Source organism: Pagrus pagrus, assembly GCF_965226575.1.
Source record: "Pagrus pagrus genome assembly, chromosome: 8".
In the NCBI taxonomy this organism is placed as follows: domain Eukaryota; kingdom Metazoa; phylum Chordata; class Actinopteri; order Spariformes; family Sparidae; genus Pagrus; species Pagrus pagrus.
Genome location: NC_140192.1, coordinates 11,735,940 through 11,756,864, shown reverse-complemented (window position 1 = coordinate 11,756,864; position 20,925 = coordinate 11,735,940). Strand labels below are relative to the sequence as shown.

Here is a 20,925-nt window from a genome sequence, read left to right as displayed (position 1 = left end):
ACCCCAATTCCAACCATGGCAAGTGATTATCGAGTCAAACTACCAATCCTTTTAGATTTGGCACCTGTTATTGTTCAAGTGTACAATGAAACCTCATTGACACAATGGGCCAGTCAGTTCGATTAAAAGTAATTTTAAATATATCAAAGGAGATCCAGAAGACTTTATCTGCGTTTATCTATCTGCATTAAGCACATGCATCTGTCTGTCATTGTGATATGTGTATGCTGGACTGATGACCTCATAAACACTGTACATAAATCATAAACTGTATTTTAGTGACATCCGCCAGCATTCTTTATGTAACATTTCTCTGCTGATCACTTCTAAAGGTCCAGGAATGAGGTCAAGTCCAACTAATAATCATATCTTCTGCGTGCAGTGTCATTAAAAGGGCAGCCAGATGTTTGTTTGGTGATTAACACTCTTTTTTTCAGGTCAAATTTAAGCTTGAAATATCTTCTTCTTGTAGTTATGTCCGTAAAGGTGCATTACGTAGTTTTGCAAAAGAAAATTTGACCAGAAGACAAAGATCTTCCCTGACTGTTTTTTATGCCTAAACAAACTAAATGAACAAACTCTCTTCATTTTCATGACTTAATAAACAAATACACAAACCTTCAAGGACAACGCATTTTCATACTGTTTTACTCTGTTTATATTTGGCGGACCCTGCCACCTTTCTAGCTTCAAACAGTGTTCTGGGGACCTTATTTTCCTCTGAGAACTGCTTGTTTATTCAGTTATGGTAAAAATAAATATTTCTGAGTTTGCACCTCATTAATATTGTAAATATTAAAATGACAAAACTACATAGTGCCCCTTGTAGTTGTCACATTTTTCTTGTCCTGCTCCTGAGTTCAGAGTGTGCTACACATTAACAATGTGTGAAACTGAGATGCCCTCATTGTGAACAGTCTATTCAAGGCTCCTTTGTCCTGAACCATCTGATTATGTTCAAGCCTCTGTTTGTATTTGTTTTAGGAGTTGACTTCCAAGACATTCCCAAAATAGTTCAGACGAGACACGCCCCAGCTTCTTTTCCCAGTTCACCTGTGCAACAGTACGTCCTCTACCCATTCACAAAGCTTTGAACGTCACTCAACGGGTAAAAACAATGAAGTGTCATAGCAACGCGGTGATTGTTTCGGTTGGTGTGGGAGGTTGATTTATCTTCCAAGAGCCAAACGCTGACAAGAAAAATGAATTAGATGTTTCCTTTGGTAACACACACCTTAAGTGAAAAAAAAAAAAAAAAGACTTTCCAGTCTCTCATGTGTTTGTGTTCCTCAGGGTTATTCTTGTCTGCTGAATCTGTGTTTGGCTAAAAGGCCGAGGTGTTTGTGCAAGCAGGCTGCTGAGGAATGGGCTGCATCCACAGATGGGAATGTAAACACAATACTCAGGCAGAGATGCAAAGACAAATAAGACTTTCATGTAACACTGAGACACTTTATTGGTGATCAAATTCCATCCCCTTTTCCAGAGTGAGATGAAGAGCGTTTCTCTGACCTATGACAACAGCAGTGCAATAAATAAAACCAAACCTACAGAACAGAAATTGACTGAATGCTCAGCATTCGCACATAAGAGACATCATAACAATAGTCCAACATACAAACAGTCATACACTCGTAAGCCATAAATAATCACACTAAATAAATTACATTCTAACAAGTACAGGACAGTGTTGTTATATTTTTACAGCGTCTATTGAAGCAGTCTATTCACTCTACTGCTCTCTCAGGTCCTCAGACTCCTCCGGTCTGCGTCGCATTTGAATCGGGCAGCTGGATGAGGAAAGATGGAGAGAAATCAGATGTCAATAAACATGTTAACAAAGAAACGATAAGCACTTCATATAAAAGTAAAGAAATCAAGCATGCAACAGTTAATTCAACACTTCCAACACACTCATTATTATGCGTATGTTGTGTTTATGTGCTTTTTGGTTTTCAGTACAAAATAAAATCTTTAATGCAGAAAAAAAGCTTTAAAATTCAGTGGAACAAAATAAAGTTGTATAAAACTGTACATTTGACTAATGAAGATTATTGTAGTTTATTCTGCAATTTGGCCAAGGACGTAATGTTTTCACCCGTGTCCGTTTGTTGGTTTGTCACCAGGATTACACAAAAAATACTGAACGGATTTCCATGAAACTTGGGTGGAGGATGGGTCTCAGCCCAGAATAGAGCCCATTAGCTTTGGGTGTGGATCCTGATAAAGAGATGGATTCAGGGATTTTCTTTTAACATTGCGAGATAGGGCGTTTGTTTTTCATTAATTTCTCAGGGAATAATGCATGGATCTTGATGAAAAACATCAGGTGTATTTAGGTGGCTGGTACAGTTGGATGCAGATCCAAATATAAATCCAGATCTAGCAGATTCAAATATGTTTAGTCTGATATTGGATTAGGCTTGATTTAATTAAAGGGGGACTGTTGGGCCTTGGTCGAGGTATGGAAGCTCTACAAACCGCCAGGGTAGTTGAAAATCATTTGAAAGAGAAAATGAAACTGTAAAATCAATCAACTTATAGATAAACATTCTGGTTAAACGTTAACATGTTTGGGTCTGTTCACTTTTGGTTTTACCTCCCAAATAAAGTGGTTTTAATGATATTGCTCAGAACTGTTTGTTTGCATATCGCAGCAATTGCTTTGGTGAGTTCAATCTTATGAATCTTAGAAACGATGGCCAAAACTATGAAAATCAGACCCAAGTCATCAAAGCATCAAAATAATGCTTAGAATAGTGAGATTGTAACTTTCAGTTTGGCATTGATCCCATTTGTGTGAATCTTTACTGTATGTGTGAGCCAGACAGCTCTTCTCAGGGAGGACACTGACACAGGTTATGAGGAGAATGCTGCATGCCTGCATTGTTTGTCATGCAGCTAACGTCTGTGTCTAAATGTCTGCATGCGTGTGTGTGCATGTGATGTGCAGTGAGATCTCGCCACATGTAAGCACACACTAAGCTCTCACAGCAAGGTCTTCACATGTCGAGTCAGTGTGTCAGTACTGTTATTGTTTCAACACACTGGTGAATGTGTACGATCGAGGTTTTTCTTTACGCTGGTATGCAGCGCAGAGATGGGACAGGCCGAAACACCCCCCGGCTAATCCAGGTTAATTCATCTAGTGGGGATTCCTCTTTGCGTGATGCAATCGGCTGTACTCAATAACAACAACAGGCGGACGGGCTCTTCTGTCACTCTCTGGGCCCACTCTTTCCTGTTTGGCTTAAGGCTCACGTGAGCGCAGGACAGACACCGCCCTCTGAGGACTTAAGCAAGAGTTTTGCGTGAAATATATCACCAAAATATCGTCACCGGAAACACAGGAGCACCTCATTACATTTCTTTTATTACAGCATCATGATCAAGCTTGTACGAAATGGCATTAATGTTGCATCAGCTTGAGGAAGCTTCGGGTTTTCCAGAGCACAGTAGTTCAGTCCCAGAATCACAACTATGGCATTAATGTTGCATCAGCTTGAGGAAGCTTTGGGTTTTCCAGAGCACAGTAGTTCAGTCCCAGAATCACAACTAACTTTACAATAGAAAAGACGTTAACGGGGACGACTAACTAATGTTTTTTTGACATTGGCTGAGGCTGCTGGAGTTCAAACTTTCACAAATCCAACAGAGCAGAATAGAGATGCTAACGTCAGCCAAAACTCTAGTAAAGTCCAGGACAGGCTCCAAAACAGCTGGGAAATACTAGACAGAGTGGATATGTTATGAACAGGTCAGACTCGAGGACGTTACATTAATTCTGAACACAGTGTCGGAGGCAGAGCCCCATTTATTCCTATGAAAGCAGCTCAGTGGCGCGTTGAAGCCAAAAAAGCTCGACTCCCTGCGTATGAAAATACCCGGATCTTCAGAGAGTGTGTAAAAGAGACTTCGACCAACCGACTGGCTAACTTGAAGGGGGATAAAATATGATCGTGTGGCTCTTTAGACTTTCTCATTTCTATTGGACAAACACTGTTTAATCATTACATCTTTGCAGTTTTTTAGTTTTGGAGGTTCATTCAACCAACATCACTACCCAAACTCTTTAGTATCGCTGCATGCACACAACTTCAACATTCGAAACCCAAATCTTTACAGTTTTACGGTCGCTCAGCTATAATTGGACAATCGTGGTTTAAGAGAAAAGTTAAACAAACAATAGAAGTTCTAAAGTTTGGGGATATTGAGATGTTTGTGAATGGCACGGTGTCAGAACTGAATAGATTTAATGCAGTATTAACTCACTAAGAAGTACAGTGAGAGTGTGTTTGCGGACTCACAAGTAGGTTAAAACCTCAACAACACCTACCTCTTCATAACTTGATGCCCTCACACCACAACGTCACCGATGGGTTTCTGTAGCTTCTCCTGCTCCGCCCCAGTTCCCAGGTAGGATGCCAGGAAGTTTTTATGTGACCTGTAACTACAAAAGAGATTCAACGTGAGTACAAAAGTCGAGTGTAGCACTCGCGATTATCAGATAACCAAAGAAAAGAGAGCAGAGTCAGTTACATGACTTTGATCCTGCCCGGACAAATGACACTCGAGGTGTTTTTATTGTATTTTGGAGGTAATTTCCAAGGATTAAGGCCCATAAAGTACACTGTACATTAACCCTGTTAAACACATTTTTTCATTTTTTATTTTCTGCTTTGCTGTGAAGTGAAACTGGAGGCAGTTCACTCTCACAGTAATAAGTTCTACTTTCGCTCCACCTCCACACTACAGCACTTTGGCTGACTGTGGCTGTAAAGCTTTAATTGCGCCGCTGCTGGTTTCATGGACTATTGACTTTGTCCCACATTCCAGCAATTGTGATCTGGTTACATATTGATAAGAACTGCAATTATACAATAAATGACTTGTCACACAATTACAGTAAGTAAAAGATCGTCATTTGAAAGAAATGAGTAATACATACAGTATATTAATCGACGTGACGCAATCTGTGGTGAAATTTCAGATTTCACTACAAGTCGAGTTCAATTTGCGAAGGTGGTGAGCAATACCTGTATAGTGAGGGTGTGTTTGGGTGTGTTAATGTGCTTTTTGATGTGTCAGTGTGCTCGAATGCCAAGAAGTGTTCCTGGGCAGGATGTGTGGATTGCAGATGCGATTTATATTACGTTGAGATTCACCAGGGTGTGGATGGTTTGCTTAAAGCTTCATTACTTCACCTATGACGGTTTCAAAGAATAAAGAAGAGTACAAGGTCTTTTGTACCAAACCACGGGCACTGGTTCTTCCCTTATTATAGCTGACATCATAACCAGAATATTGTGATCTGGTTTTTAAGTTAAAAATAACTGTGTATACTGTAGTTTTACTGTTGCCAGCATACTGCAGGAGGCCGATAAGCTTGACCGACGGGTTTGGAGCAATTTGATTAAAGGTAAATTGGAAATGTTGCTTGAGAAATTTTCCTTTCTCACTGTTTCCTATCGTTTTTTTCTAAATCAGGGTTAAGACTGCCACTGAGGCACACATAAAGTCGCCACTTGCATCTTTAAACCTCGTCGCTTGTGAGTTTTCACCAGTTTCGCCACCGGCTTCCCACCCACAAACACTAACACCGCCTTTTGAAAGCTTTTAGCGCCTCTTTAAAATCAAAGTATGTGTAATAGTGTGTATATGCGCCTGCGTGTCTCTTGCATACTTACTGAGCACAGGTCATGAGCAGGATGGCGGTGCAGCTGATGACTGACAGGACCACAGCAATGATCACTAAGACCGTCTGCACCAGCTCGGTGTGGTTGATCTGGCTGGGCTGGGTGTTTTTAGACTCCAGGGTTTTGGTCGCGCAGCGCTCCCCGTCGTAACCCTTCATACATCTGCAGAGTGAAAAGTTAACAGAGCAAACTGATCAGCCAGTGACAAGACATGACATCAGATATTGAACTCATAGTGTTAATTGAAAGAGGTTTAAACTTGGTGCGCACGTACAAAATGTACTGAATCTAGTCGACAGTTTGAACTGATGCTGTACTCACATGCAGACGGGCTCCGACAGGCCCTCTATGTTCTGGCAGTGACCATGAATGCAGTAGCCCAGATAGATGGAGGTGCAGGGATCATCTGTGGTGCTGTGAGTCGACGTGTATCCGCTGGTGAGGAACGTGTGTTCCGGGTTGAAAGCAGTCGTGCTTTTGCTCCTGCTCTTGTTCCTCCTCTTGCCTTTGCCTTTCTTCTTCCTTCTCTCATCTCTGTTGGGATGTAAGTCTGTTGAAGGGGAGACACATTTAATGAAGTGTCTGGTGTCATTTAGTTAAAACTTAGAGGAGTTTTAAACTGAAGGTTCAGATGTTTTTATAAGGGTAGCCAGGCTGGGTGTGTTTATCATCTTTTTAAGCTCAGTAGTCCTTCTTAAATGTTTTTTTTTTTTTACTAACGAGAAATCAAGATAATGCAAGATAAGCATCCTTTTTGTTTCATTTAATTTAAAACCTGACTCAAGTGGGAAAAAAAGTATTTTATTTTGCACTTTTAGGAGCAATAATGTGTTGATAACCTTTTAACCTTCTAGCTCAGTTTTTTGTCCCTTTTCTTTTGTATTCAGGAAACATTTGCTGATCACAGATTTACTAACATATGAACTTAAACCCAAGTTGACCTCCATTTAAAAGGGGGGATTCAAAAGGCCAAGAAGAAAAGAGTTTGTTTGTCGTACCTAGAAGGCTGAAGTTTTCGTTGTCTCCTCCTGAAAGCTCCTCGTCTACTTCCAGCTCGTCATCATCGCTCAGCTGGAGGCCCTCCCCAGAGGCCGGACCCCCGGTGACCCCAGCTAGTTCACTGGAGAGCGCGGTCCCAGATCCCTGAGTACCAAGAGCACCGCAGACTACTGTAAAACCAAGAGGACACACAGAAAAAAAAGTTCATAACAGATCAACAAAATGATAAACTGGGAAGCAATTAGGGTCAAAGTTTCAATCATATGGTTCAGTTTCATATGTTTTTTGAACTGTTGCCTGAGACAAAATTAGTAAGTAAGTAACCAAGGTGAAGACATCTAATTGGGAATTGATGAAATGGCATTTATTCTTCTTCACCAGGAGCCTAAAGGTTGCTTAGTTACTTTCTCTAAACACTGTATTCTTAAATCTTGGCTCTTTCACAAACTGACTCATCCATTCACATTCACAACAATCTGAGCTTTCAAATTAGACACATATTGTATTAGCACTGAAACCAGTAAGACCAGTCCTCATCCAGAAGTGCACTGTACCTGAGCACATCGTTCACAATAGACAAAAACAATGATTTATATCACTCAATGAAGTATGTGAAATATGTTGACCTTTGGCAGTGTACAATAATTTGGTCTATTAATAGATTTTGAGAGTCAGATGTGACACAAATATCTCTCTAAAACACCTGAATATCTTCGTGCTGCCTGACAAGTCCTCACTTGCAGAGACATTTCTTCCTTCGTACGCCCCTGATTATCTGTCCTCAAACCATTTTACATTTGCTGTCTGCACTTCACACACACACACACACACACACACACACACAATATAGGCACAAGCCCAGACTTACCGAAGCACAGGAGACAGGTGAGGACGAGAGTGTTCATATCCCAGGAAGAGAGTGTGGTGTGTATGACAGGCCTGTGCTAATCTGTGTGTGTGTCAGAGCTGTGTGTGTGTGTGTGTGCTTGTCCCCTGCTGATAGAAGTTGTGCTTTGCTCTCTTTACCTCTGCTGGGTGCAGCTTTTATAGAGCAACGCCTGCCTCTCAACTCCAAGGAGTAAGAAGGGTGTGTGTGTGTGTGTGTGTGTGTGTGTGTGTGTGTGTGTGTGTGTGTGTGTGTGTGTGTGTGTGTGTGAGAGAGAGAGAGACAGATGCAACTGTGTAGGCGCGTGTGTGTGTTTAAGTGTGTTTGTGTATGTATGTGCACGCTGAAACAGTGTGTGTGTGTGTGGTGATTAATCTGCCCCAGGCAACACATTTTGCGCCTAATGACGAGGCTTCTGTCGGGGAATAATAAGTCTGAACGAGACTGAGACACAAAACAGTTTGAGGTATTCTGACTTGTTTCTGGTTACCATTAACACACACACAAACACTCGCTCCTGCTTCTTTAACTGTTATTGCTTCCGCACGTCTTCCTCTACGGTCACAATTACAGCGTGTACCCATTAGTCCATTAGTAACACACACACGCATACTAACGAACTCATACATTGGAAAAAATTCCACTTCAAAAATAAGAAAAGAAACTAGGAATACAAAGTGTGTGTGAAAATTGTTAAGATGCCTCGAAATAAGATGTGATGTCTACAAAGGTTACTTGTTCGATGATTGTGTCTCATGTTAAGTGTAATAAGATATTTTGACTTGAAATTGGACAAATCTTTCTGGTATGATTTTGAGTTACCAGGTGAAAACCTTACACCTGTGTAAACTTCTCAGAAAATGAAAAAAGCTCATCATATTGTCATATTTTATTTAATTTGGGGATTTTTCAAAGTGTTACAGGAGGGTTTAATAGGCTTATAGGTACACTATGTAGTTTAGGGGAAGAAATTTTAATCAGAAGAGAAAGATCTTTATTGACTGATTTTTTTATGCTAAACAAACTGAATAAACAAATTGACCTTGAAGGGCAACACAACCAAAACGTAATGTTTTACATATATTGGGCGGACCCTGCCAACTTTCTAGCTTCAAACAGTGTTCTGGGGACCTTATTTTCTTCTGAGAACAACTTGTTTATTCTGTTATGGAAAATAATTAATTCTGAGTTTGTTTTATTACCTCATTAATATTGTAAATATTAAACCCTCTGGGTGTTAATTTCTTCTCCAAAACTACATAGTGCCCCCTTTGAGGAGTTACGAGGCTTGGCAACACACACTTACGACTTGTGCTATTTATAAACTGCATCAGGAGTCACGTCTGCACTTAACTCAAGGTACAAAGAGCTCAATGAAAAAAATATATGGCATTGATACCAATAATAAGAATCATAAAACTGATTTACGTGATTGATAAATAGTATCATGTACAGATATTCTGTAAACGGTGAGAATGAATCCCAGATATGTTGGTATGACATCATGAACAAACAACAGCAAATTCACCTTTGATTTTTGTGTTTTTGCAGAGTGATGAGTCATGAGTCAGTGTGATTTCACACTGGTTTAAACACGATTAAAACAAATCTGTTATTTTAATATTACATGTATGTTTTGTCTTGTTCAACAGGGTTGTGTGTGTTGTGTGTGTGGTTTCATTCAATGCCGTCATTATTTCAGTACGCTGTAACCGTGAGGAGACCTTAAGGTATGGGTGGGGATGCTGCTACACAAGGGTGTGTTAGAAATGTTGTTGTGTCTGTGGACAGAGGCAGCCCCATCATTCGTGCTCCGCAGGAATCCCATAGAAACCTGCGAGGAATGCCGGGAACTTTTCCATGTCATTCCTCAGGCTCAGCAACAACCACAAGCTCCTTATGCGTTTTTGTTTATAAGTGCTGTGGAATGAAATTGTTTGGATTATGTGTAATGGCATTGGGGATATGTAATACGAATATGTGGAAAGTCTGACACAAGGCTGGAGGGAAGCACCTCATAACAGCCGCCCACTGTAAACACACCGCAACGTAGCTCACGGCATGAAGGAAGACAACTTTCTGACACGCAAATACAGCCGTAACTATTTGGATAAAACTTTGAATCATGCTTTTTCACAAAGTAGTTGTCACAATAAAGGGGATTATTGCACACGCGAAGGATAACCTAAGACTTGGATGCAAGCTTTAAGCGTGCAAACACACCTGCAGATACAGAACAACCTTATAAGGCTGGTGAATAATACTGTACTTTGAGATAATCGATGATGTATTTTTCCGGTATGCACCGGTTGATACGTGGACTTGTGTTTGGCCTCTTGAGGTGTTTGCCCCGATTTGTAACACTTGTCCCAGTTGGTGTGATGCCAGTCAGGTGAAGGCTGTATCAACCTGAAGAATGCAGTTTACTGTCGTGGTAGTGTTATAAATTGCGACTTCCTCGTTCTTTCTTTGAGTTAAACGGTAATCCCAAACACAGATCCCGATGTCTGTTTTCAATAACTTTCAGGTTTTTTACCCAAACTGCACGTGCAACTATATTTCTTTAAATGTTTAAGTTAAAGCTGAAAATGAGAACAGAAATAAACAAGGTTCAAATGCAAATCAAACACCCGACTTCACGAGGGAGCAGTTGTATGACGTCACGCAACAATGGCTGCACCCATGGGAAGGGGGTAGGGTGTATTTGTAGACTACAGTATTTGTATAAGACCAGCGAATAAAGGGGAAAGATATGTTTTGTTTTTTTAAGTATAAAATGTATAATGGCATTTGTTATGTCATGTGTCGCTTTTCATCCTCTATTTAGTCCATAATGCAAGAAGGCTGCACTGCTGAGGGTTCGAGTCTGGGAACACTTGCCAAAGAGATATCATTTTTTATGGTCAGTCAAGTTTTTTGTTCGCTTTTGGCATCTTGCACCTGGAAAGCTTGGACTAGGAATTTCCGACCACCGACGTTGTCAGGAATGCAGCATTAGTTTGACCCATATGGACATTTATTGTTAAGTGGCGACCTCTAGTGGCCATAGTGATTATGAGGGGAGTAAAGGAGGAAATCAGGTGACAGAGGACAAGAGCGTAAGAAGTCAGCACAAGGTGGAGGCACGGCACTTTCTCTTTGAGACCAATGTTTATGTCCAATGCAACACCAAAAGTCATTGGTGAGTTCTTTTAACCTACTACACATAGTTTTTGTGCCTAAACCTACCCAAACAGTGATCTTTTCACTTTAATCAGGTGCTGCCAAAGTTCCAGCCCTGTTAGCCTGTTGCAGATACTCCCAACCGCCATAGTTTTCATATAACATGGGAACGGTAACATATGTTGTTTTGGGAGCCATTAGCAATCAACCTATTTAGTCGTTTAGGTATGAGGATGTGCTGTTTTAACCCAAACCACGTTCTCTAACCCCAACCAAGGGTTTTTTTTGTGCCTAAACCTTACCAGATCTTTAAAACAGCCAAACACATAATTTGTTTTTACAACCCTGCTGAGAGTTTCTGCAAATCTGCCACAAACAACCTCATAATGACGCTGGAGTAAAAAGTCATCAGGATTCCTTCTTTGTGAACCATGAATGTGTTAATTCATGTAGTAGATGATGAGATATATCACTGGATGAATGGAAATTTTGATCTGCCGGTGGCGTAAGAGAATAAGTCACAGAATTACAAAAATCATTAGGATTCACCCTTTGGGAATCATGAAGTTTCACATTAATCCATCCAATGAGCTGTGGAAATATTTCAGCGGTGGTGGACCGACCGACAAACCTACATTACCATCCCTACAGCCGTGCTGCTAGCGTGTCAAACAAATGTAACAGTGAAAATATGACATGAATCATCCTCAAGTTACAAAATAAATGTGTGCATGGTACACGTGGACACTTTGTTTTGTTAAAGGACACGCAAGGATGTGCTTAATGGGGCTTCCACCAACCACATTACTCACTGCATGAGCAACCTACTATTACTTATGCAATAATTAAGTCTTAACTTTGAATGAGCACAGTGTGGAGATTAGAGAAGCATTGCCATGATTTTGTTGTGAATGTTTAGCCAATGGTTTTATATTTAGAACAAAATGGAGTTCGCTCAGACGGTGTGTTGTGTGTGTAAGTGCATGCTTATGTGTTTTTAAGTATGTCCTAAACAGAGCAGCGTCTGCGGGTGAGTTAATGTTTATGTGTAATCATTGCTGTTCATTAGCATAGAGAACATATAAAGACTCACTCAAGGTGTTAAAAATGGTTCATTGACTCTGGTTGAAGCACTAATGAGGGAGCAAAGATTATTGATTAACTCGTCACCGGACACTGCACTCATTAGATCAGACCAGACCAACCTACAACAAGCATAACTATTTATTTGCATTATGTGAGTGCATTTGATCCTGCTATTTTAAATTTAATTTTTTGTCAAGTTTTAATCACAAAGTCTTTAGAAATCCTTGTCCTTGCTTTTCAACCATCTGAAAATGAAGAGTAAAGCAACACTGGTTTGATAAATCTTGACAATGTTACAAGGCAACAGTTTTAGAGATGCAGAGTTTAATCTGTTCTTATTCCTAGAAATGTGTGTAAAATGATCCTAAAATAATTATCCCAGTCTAGCTCGAGGTAAATTCAAAGCTGTTGTTGAACTATTTGGAGTAGAGGCATGGTTTGGGGTTAAAGAATGTATTTAAACTATACATTGCTGGGTTTGAAATCTCATTGGCTACATGATGCATCAATCATCTGGAGGCTGGCGTGTAAGCAGCTCAGGAGAGAGAAGAAAGACTAGAGAGTGGGTCACTTGTCGACACGATCGCTCACTGGCTCTTGTAGGACCCAGGGCGGGCATATAAGCTCCAAACAAACAGCTGCTTTTGCCATTTTGTCACCATTTAATAATGGAATACTGTGTTTTGGATTAAATGTGTCACTAAAATAGGTCAAGTGGACATTTGGGAATAAAGAAAATACAGTTTTGAAAGTAGAGGTACAACAAAAGTACAACCATAATATACTGATACTTTTCATGTGATTGTATCCAAGAGTCAGTAAAGATGAATGATCCATCTAATAAGTAAAGTCATGACACTTGACATCTCCTGACATCTTGTCAAGGTCCTGACAAGATTGTGTGTCTCCTTAAAGAGACAGGAGCTAAAACAGAGAGTTTCATACAGAGGGGGAATATAGTGCTACTGCATTGGACAGTATGAGAAAGCCAATGTGTCTTTTGTGCATTAAAGCACGTTATGAACTTGAAAATTAGTATAATATGTCTCTCTAACAAAGATTACCAAATGCACCAAATTTGAAGGGAATTCCAAATTAACTCTTGGTCCCAGTTGTGTCTTACGCTCCCACTGCTACCATAGTTTATCATATTCAAAAAGTACAGTAACAGGTTAGATAGTGAATCAAATACTCTGTTCTTGCACTGTTTTTATAGCCAGTGTTAGACCTTCATGTTTCAAAGGTTTTGTAGATCTTTCTCACTGCATACATTTTGACTAGTCATAGCAGGATAAGCACAGGCATAGTAATCTTAATAATGACTCACATCCTTCGAGCCAGCGTGCAGTTACCCTGAAACTGTGAATCAAGAACAGCTGCTCTTCATTTAAGTAGTACAACTCCTATTCTAGAAAAAAACTATGTAAGACACAAATCAAATTCAAATACAATGATTTGCAAATCAAATAAAAGCTTTTTAGAGGTTTTGAGGATATATGAAACCTTTTTGGTAGAGCTCGAAATCATAGAGCTACAGTTTAAGACAATACAAACTGTCCCACAGTAGCTTACATTTGAAATTTAAATGACTTATCAGATGATTCACTTTTACTTACTGTTTAATAATGTTGCTCAGTGGATCCACTTTATTTTTACATGCACTTACTATAAAAAAATCATATTTGTGTCCTAAATGAAGAAAGAGTTACAGGGCTGAAAATCAGTATTTAAATGAAGGGAGAACAGGCTGCAAGTTTGAAATGTATTTGCTTTATTTTTATATTAATAAACATGTTTTTTTTTCTGGTACACGTACAGCTACAGTAATACTGCCATTGCAAAAGTTACAGAAATGTGTTGGTAGAGAGAGATGTTTTCATCCGAAGAACAATGTGAAAACTGCTCAAGTTGTGAAAAGAATGTGAAATGTGAAGATTTTCAGTTGTAGCCTTCGGACAACAATGTCGTTTCAATAAAAAGAAACAAAAAAAGAATCCAGGAGTAAAAAAATTCAAGTTGTTTTCATTTTTGTAGCAGTAACAGAGCTTCCAAAATAAGAAAAGATGCTAGTGTATACATTAATACTTTATAATAAATTATCAAAATGAGAACACTATCTGCCTACAGAAATAACAAAACACAGAGCTGTTACACTCAGTGGCCAGTTTAATGACACTGATGACAATAATGGTTTGATATTCATCATAGCTACAGAGGGCTAAAAGTCACAATAAATACAAGCTATATCGGGCATGAAGGTATGATACTGTATGAAGGCGGCTAAATGGTTAAGAGGTGATCATTTTACTTTTTAATACGTTTATTTTTATTTATTTCTGAGGCTGGTGAAGATGCTACATCGATGAGACTGTCACTTTCAGCCAAATTCAGTCAAATGTGGTGCCAAGTTATGGCTTGTTGCCTTTCTCCGTGAATTTTACACCGTCATAGTTTCACCCACAGAAACTGCTTTTGTGTATCTCACTATTCATCTTTTCAAACATGAGGGTAGCAGGTGCTGAAGCAACACTGGAGCCGCACACAAAGCAGGCCGAACATTTTAACCTCTTTGTTTCGATCTGCCTGCTTGATAAAGTGATCCAAAGCCGCGTGACGTAGAGTACTGCAAGAGGGAACAATCCAGTAAACCAGTCACTGAGTGTAAGATCGTCGGGTAACGGCACGATGCTGAAGTTTTCACTAAGAAACTGGGAAAATCCTGGTTTGCCTTTTTCCAGCAGCGGTGGATGCAGGGAGTGTGCGGCCCTCTAAGCAGTCTGGACTCCTTTGTATCCCTGCCGCTTCTGCTGACGTGGGAATTTGTTTTTCTTATACCTGTAAAATAACACAGAGCAACCAAATCATTGACTCATCATCCATCCTTAAAAAATCCTTAGGATGAACTGAACTGGTGACCAGGTTTGAGAGGTTGTAATCATCGTCTGTGGTTTGACATGACTCTGCATGAAACAGGATGTTGAGGCAGACTTCACGTCATGAGGGGCTTCATTTGTAAAGCGAGCTACACCTGCAAGTTTCACACGATGAAAGGAAGTGTCTGAGTCACCCTCGTAACCTATGAGCACACTGTGTTCAGCTGACATAGCAAAAAGAAAACGCTTCATCAGAAAAAGGAGGGTTACAATTAATGACTGAATTTTTGGGTGAACTTATCCTTTAAGTCACATTAAAAGTCATTGATATTACAAACACACACACACTGATTGTCAGTCTGAAGCCTTACCACTTGCAGCAGAAGTACAGCGCTCCGGACAGGCCTATGATCAGCAGACTCACACAGAAAATGGCGACAATTATCTGCTCCTCTCCCATTGGCTGAACGACGAGCTCCGGGTTGCTACACCTGGGGCCGTAGAAGCCCCTCTCGCACCTGCAGCGCAAAGAGACGAGTCATTCATGATCACACAGGATGATTACAAGCAGCAGACACACACACACACACACTCACACACTGACACACAGGATCGTACTTGCAGTGGTGTTCATTGATGTCCACCAGCAGCATGCACTGTCCGGCGTTGAGGCAGTACTTGTCATACGAGCTGTCGCAGTTCTGTGTCGACCGCTTCACCACATGAGGGCGCGCTTCTCCCTGACCTGAAACAACCGAAAACAAAGGCAGCTGTTGGAAACCTTTTCACAGCAGCGTTTTCACTGAGTGGTTTTCTGCTGAGCCTCTGGGATGAATCCACAGTTGTTCAACATGCAGACTCGTGTTCAGGGAGACAGACACGTTTCATTAAGCCGATAAAAAAAGCAACCTGACGCTGTGACTGTGTTGTACCACTTTCTTGTAGAAATATATGTCCAATCATCAGGATCTGAGGCTTGTAGAGTCAGTAACATCTTTTAAATCACTGTTCATTAAAAAGTTTTGATCTGTTTCATTTCATTATCTGCAGCTATTTCAGCAATCGTTTAATCAGGCAAAACTGAGACACATTTGATGGTTCCAGGTTCATAAATGCAACAATTTGATGTTTTTGTAAGTCTTGTTATAAAAATTACTGTGAGTTGCAGTTTAATTCAGTAACTTTACTCTTACTTTTTATTTAAATGGGGTGTATTTTTATCAGTGTGCCTTTATTTACACTTTGTGACTTTCTTTTGTTGAAAGAAAGTAAATGGCTGAGCTGAAATTGTCAGCAATTAAGGGCCGCAACTAATGCTTTCCTTTCACTATTGATCACTCTACCAACATGATAGATTGCGTGGAATAATCTTTTTATCTATGAAATGTCAGAAAATTGTGAAAAACACAGTTTAAGTTTACAAATAATATAGCACAGAGAAAATCAACAGATCCTCACACTGGAGAAGCTGGTACCAGCTACTGTTTGGTATTTTAACCTGACTCAAACAATTGATCAGTTATCAGAATAGCTACTTATTTTCCAGGCGATCAACTTATTGAAGAATCATCATCTTGCTGTTTCAGCTTTACAGCACTTTACCCTCTCATATCTCAAATCTATTGTAGGCTTCACACTGAGTTGCTCCTTGAATGTCTCATTTAGGTTTGATTCATTCATTCAGTTGTCAAGAGTAAATTATCCTTTATGAGATTAATTCCACTTCCACCAGACAGCACTTAAAATGATGTGTTTGTGGAAACATTTCAGAGACAAAGCCCTGCACATTTATCATACTTGACAAATAAAGCGATTTGTTATTGTAGAAAAATAAATGAAATCACAACAGCTGTCTGGGTGAATACCTGCAGATAGAGCGGCGCTGTATGAGACGCTCTTGGTGAGAACGTACGGCCACAGCAGCATGACACCTGTTGAACAGAGGACATTTGTCTCATTAGCGTCAGTGGATTTAAGACGAGGAGGTTTTTCATGGACGTTGACTTTAATCCATGTCGTGAGTCGCCTTACGATGACGGTTTGAGCCGGTGTCACAGGTTTAGTTGTGGCCAGTTGAGAGAACCTGATTTTCTCTTCTCAAATTGTTTAATTTAAACAATTTTAGGGGGCTTTCTACTTTTTTTCCCACTTCAGATGAGAAAAACCCTGAATTCATATCTTATAAGTGTTTTCCCACATTGACCTAGTTTCATTTGGCACCACAGATGACATGCAAACAAACAGAGTTCACAAGTGCAAATGTCGGTTTCACATGACAAGGTACTTTTTGTATTTACAGATTTAAAATGAGATTTTACATGTTTACAAACTGGCTGAACATGATATTTGACCTGAGCGAGGGGACTGATCCGTGTTTGATGTGTGTGTTTAGATAAGGCAGCACACATTAAGGGAAATGTAAAAAACAATAAAAAAACATTTTTTGGCAGGCAACATCAGATCGGCTTCCAGGTTCTTTGTGTAAACTATTCCAAGCAGGACGTGATGTGGTGTGGCTCGTGTTGCCCAGCCCACATGCTTGTACCGGCCTGCACAGCTCCATAATGCAGACGCCCACATTCCTGCAGGCAGGACAGAAAAACACACGAACGTGGATGCAAGATGCGTCTGGTTATGACTGGTTATGAATCGGGTTATACTTGCTGTAAAACCATCGCTCTCTCTCTGGTGTCTGTCCGTTGTTATGGCTGCAGAGATATTTTCCTCAGTGTTTGCTGTGAGAGGACTCAACCCGGTTGTTGGGTGTTTCTGACGTGGCTGATGGGTGTAAAGTGCACATTTATATCATTAATCACTGTCTCTCCCCGGCGCATCAAGAACCAGCAGGATCCAGATACTCATCTCACCTCATGAGGGATAATTTGGATGGGAGTTACACCTGTATTTTTCCATCAGTTTGCAAAATCATAAGTTAATTGGACTCTGACTTTTTTGAAAATTGCAACATTCTGCTGCATCAATGTTTGGTGCCTCAGGTAAAGGTGAGCAGGGCTACAACATGCTGACTTTATATGACCCACATAATGGAGAGCAATATTACAGGAAAGGTCATCAGTGGCTCAGCTCCTGTCGTGATGGATAACTGGCTAAAAACTTAAACAGAGAGAGTGATAAATGCAGAAGTTGGACGGGATTGTTACAAAAGGAGGAGGCATTTTGGGATTTCCACTATTTTCTGCAGTTCATTAGTCGACTTTACTTGGCAATTCTGAGGTAATCAGTTTCTTGGCTTTTTTAAAGTAAAGTCAACTTTTACAATTTACAATTTAAACAGTGAGCGAAAAATAGGGAAGACAAAAAGATCCCAAATGAAAAAGCTCCTCATAGTCAAAAAATAAAAAATAACTAAGTAGCCTACTTTTAATCATGTAATGCACAATTTTAGTATGAATACAATAACTCAAAATATTATCAAAATCTCCAAGTCGTAGAGGCTGCAGTTTTTTTGATGAATAGGTCAAATGTGTGACAACAGCCTTTTAATTACATACTGTATCGCTGCAAATCTTATTCTACAGATGGTAAAAAACTTATACAGACTCTAACAGATGTCACATCATCATGACATTACTGTTTTTTCATGATGTTAATCACATCGCAATGTGCTTTTTGGACCATATCCTGCAGCCTTAGTAATCCTCCTCTACAGTACATGTACTTTTTACTCCATTACATTTATTTCCCTCGCTGCAGTTGCTGGTTGGTTTGCTGATGATTATCAATCATTGGGTTTTGAATGAATGAGTCCTGTCTAGACGTTTCAGATGTCTTCTGATGAGTCGTGAGAAGTTGATTTTCTCTCTGAACTTCTCAGTGGGTCCTTTAATATATCTGCTCGATGCCAAATGTTGCCGAAGTATTCAATACCACAAAAGGACAAAGATTAGAGAAAAGTCAAACACATGAGGCACATTTTTGAAGGCAGGGTACCAGACTCATTTTTCACACGGGTTGCGCTGATGTGCCTAACGGTGCAACCAATTATACACTGTATTTTAGTTCCTTAACAGATTGTGTAGATGAAACAAGACAAAAGGTGCAAAAACATGTCTTCCTTCATTTAAATCACATGCAGCAAGAAACTGCGATAACGTCACTTGTTTCTGGGTGCATGTGTGACCAATATAGTCGCACCCTGGAGTATTTTAGTATTTTAAATTAGATGCAGCTCAGCCAGTTCCAACAGTAAAATGTACCTTAAGCATATCTTATATTTCTTCAGTACAAGTACTTTTTTTCACATTAGTAAAAGGATTTCAAATGCAGGACTTTTATTGGTAATGGAGTATTTTTACATGGTAGTATCAGTAGGTAAAGTATTTGAGTTCCTCCTCCATCAGTTTATATAAGCTATAATATATTGTTACCTTCTTATGTTTGTTATTTGGCTTTTTATTGGTAAAAATGAACCTAAACAAGATGTAAATGGCAGATTAAGTCAGACCACATGTGCTTTCAAATGATAAATCTTCCATTTGTGGTTTAATTGCCAGCGTCTGTCAGCATCCCTCAGGCTCCACACTCACAATGTACGTCAGCTCATTAAAACTGGCATGAAGCAAGTTTCTCCTCTGAAATCTTCCACTTTACCTTGGACCTGAAGAAACAGGCCTTTTACCTGAGGATATCTGTCCATCTGACTGACTTAACAAGTACTAACAGAGGAAATCAGATCGTTAACCGAGTGAAATTTGCAGCTGATCCAAACGAGTCTGTAACTTCTGCTGCAACACTTTCATGTTTTCAGTCCAGATAAAGAATTTGATGTACAGGTTTAAAGGTTACAAGAGATATTTTCATCTGACATTAGCTGCGTTTTACACTCGTGGAAGAAATACTGAGATCTTTTATTAACATAAAAATATTACTTATGTCTTAAAGGTGCATTATGTAGTTTTGGGGAAGATATTTAAATCAGAAGAGAAAGATCTTCATTGACAGATTTTTTTTTTATGCCTAAACAACTAAATAAACAACCTCTATTTGTTTTCATGATTGATAAACTGAATAAGCAAACTGACCTTAGAGGACAACACAATGTCATACTGTTTTACTGTGTTTATATGTGGCGGACCCTGCCACCTTTCTGGTTTCTAACACTGTTCTTGGGACCTTATTTTCCTCTGAGAGCAGCTTGTTTATTCAGTTATGAAAAAATAAATACTTCTTTCTATTATTACCTCATTATTATTATAAATCCATCCTACATCCTGAGTCCAGCACTGACTCACAATAATCCAGTAGTATAATATAAGATATGATAATGACAGTATCATTCTGCTGCATGATGGGGAAGCTACTTCTACTTTTGATACTTTAAGAACGTAACTAATACTACTTAAGTACTTTCACTCAAGTTACATTTTTGTAACACGCTGCAAAAAAAAAGAGTACAATGTGAGGAGTACAATATGTTTGAGTAAAAGTATAAATATTTAGATACTTTACTCAAGTAAAAGTAGCAGTACCATGCCCTAAGACAAGTAGACCCCACATTCAAAATGTTACTTAAGTTAACAAGTAAAAGTAGAAAAGTACCATCAGCTACATGTACTTTAAGTAAAAGTACTCATTTTGCAGATAAATGGCCCCTGTGAGTGTTTTATTATCACCCATTGTTTGATTCATCCATTAATCCATTGTAATCTGAAAAGTAACGAGTAACTACAGCTGTCAGACAAATGTAGTGGTGTAAAAAAAACACATTATTTCCCTCTGAAATGTAGTGAAGTAGAAGCATAAAGTAACATCAACTGGAAACACTCGGTAGCAGTACTCAAAACTGCACTCAGGTAAATGCGTAAATGTACTCAGTTACTTGTAAATTCAGCTCTCAGTGGTTGCTTGTGCTTGTGGAGCTGATCTCAGTCCACAGCTGAAGCCCGTCAGACTTCATCGACACAATAAATAACAGCAGAGTCAAACACAATGTGAGCCTGACTGTCAAACATTAAAGAAGATCTACTGACCGATCAGTGAGAGCAGCGCTGCAGGTTTGCAGGTCAGATCCATCTCAGAGCCGCTGACAGGAGGCGCAGGTACCGTCTGAGGAGAGGAGCTGGTCTGGAGACGCTTCCGATTTATTGTCAAAATAACTATTAGGTAAGAAGAGGGCAGGCGATGCGCTTCCTGTCGGAGACAAACCTGGAAACCAATGGGCTCAAACCTGCGGTCTGGGTGTGGTGACACACTCCTGTAGTTC

At 39.7% G+C, this 20,925-nt stretch overlaps 2 protein-coding genes across 2 annotated transcripts; both read right to left on the bottom strand.

The window, feature by feature from the left end:
* Positions 1-1,473: 1,473 nt before the first annotated feature.
* Positions 1,474-7,649, bottom strand: areg (amphiregulin). The gene is made up of 6 exons (XM_084359356.1): positions 7,564-7,649; positions 6,695-6,865; positions 6,018-6,246; positions 5,688-5,858; positions 4,337-4,450; positions 1,474-1,790 (listed from the first exon to the last, which is right to left on the bottom strand). The coding sequence occupies exons 1-5, from the start codon at positions 7,598-7,600 to the stop codon at positions 4,357-4,359; spliced, it is 702 nt and encodes a 233-aa protein (XP_084215482.1). The 5' UTR covers positions 7,601-7,649; the 3' UTR covers positions 1,474-1,790; positions 4,337-4,356.
* Positions 7,650-13,610: 5,961 nt separating this feature from the next.
* Positions 13,611-20,784, bottom strand: LOC311261112 (proepiregulin-like). The gene is made up of 5 exons (XM_084359506.1): positions 20,693-20,784; positions 16,568-16,633; positions 15,321-15,447; positions 15,074-15,220; positions 13,611-14,664 (listed from the first exon to the last, which is right to left on the bottom strand). The coding sequence occupies exons 1-5, from the start codon at positions 20,733-20,735 to the stop codon at positions 14,598-14,600; spliced, it is 450 nt and encodes a 149-aa protein (XP_084215632.1). The 5' UTR covers positions 20,736-20,784; the 3' UTR covers positions 13,611-14,597.
* Between the last annotated feature and the right edge of the window lie 141 nt (positions 20,785-20,925).

Bases quoted from the DNA above. Each gene is read 5' to 3' on its own strand.
- areg (XM_084359356.1), bottom strand. From the start codon at position 7,600: ATGAACACTCTCGTCCTCACCTGTCTCCTGTGCTTCG. The intron at 6,866-7,563 runs GTAAGTCTGGGC...TTGGTTTTACAG, and splicing joins CACCTGTCTCCTGTGCTTCG to TAGTCTGCGGTGCTCTTGGT. The intron at 5,859-6,017 runs GTGAGTACAGCA...TTCACTCTGCAG, and splicing joins CTGTCGGAGCCCGTCTGCAT to ATGTATGAAGGGTTACGACG.
- LOC311261112 (XM_084359506.1), bottom strand. From the start codon at position 20,735: ATGGATCTGACCTGCAAACCTGCAGCGCTGCTCTCACTGATCG. The intron at 15,221-15,320 runs GTACGATCCTGT...TTTGCGCTGCAG, and splicing joins ATCAATGAACACCACTGCAA to GTGCGAGAGGGGCTTCTACG. The intron at 14,665-15,073 runs GTAAGGCTTCAG...GTTATTTTACAG, and splicing joins CTGTACTTCTGCTGCAAGTG to GTATAAGAAAAACAAATTCC.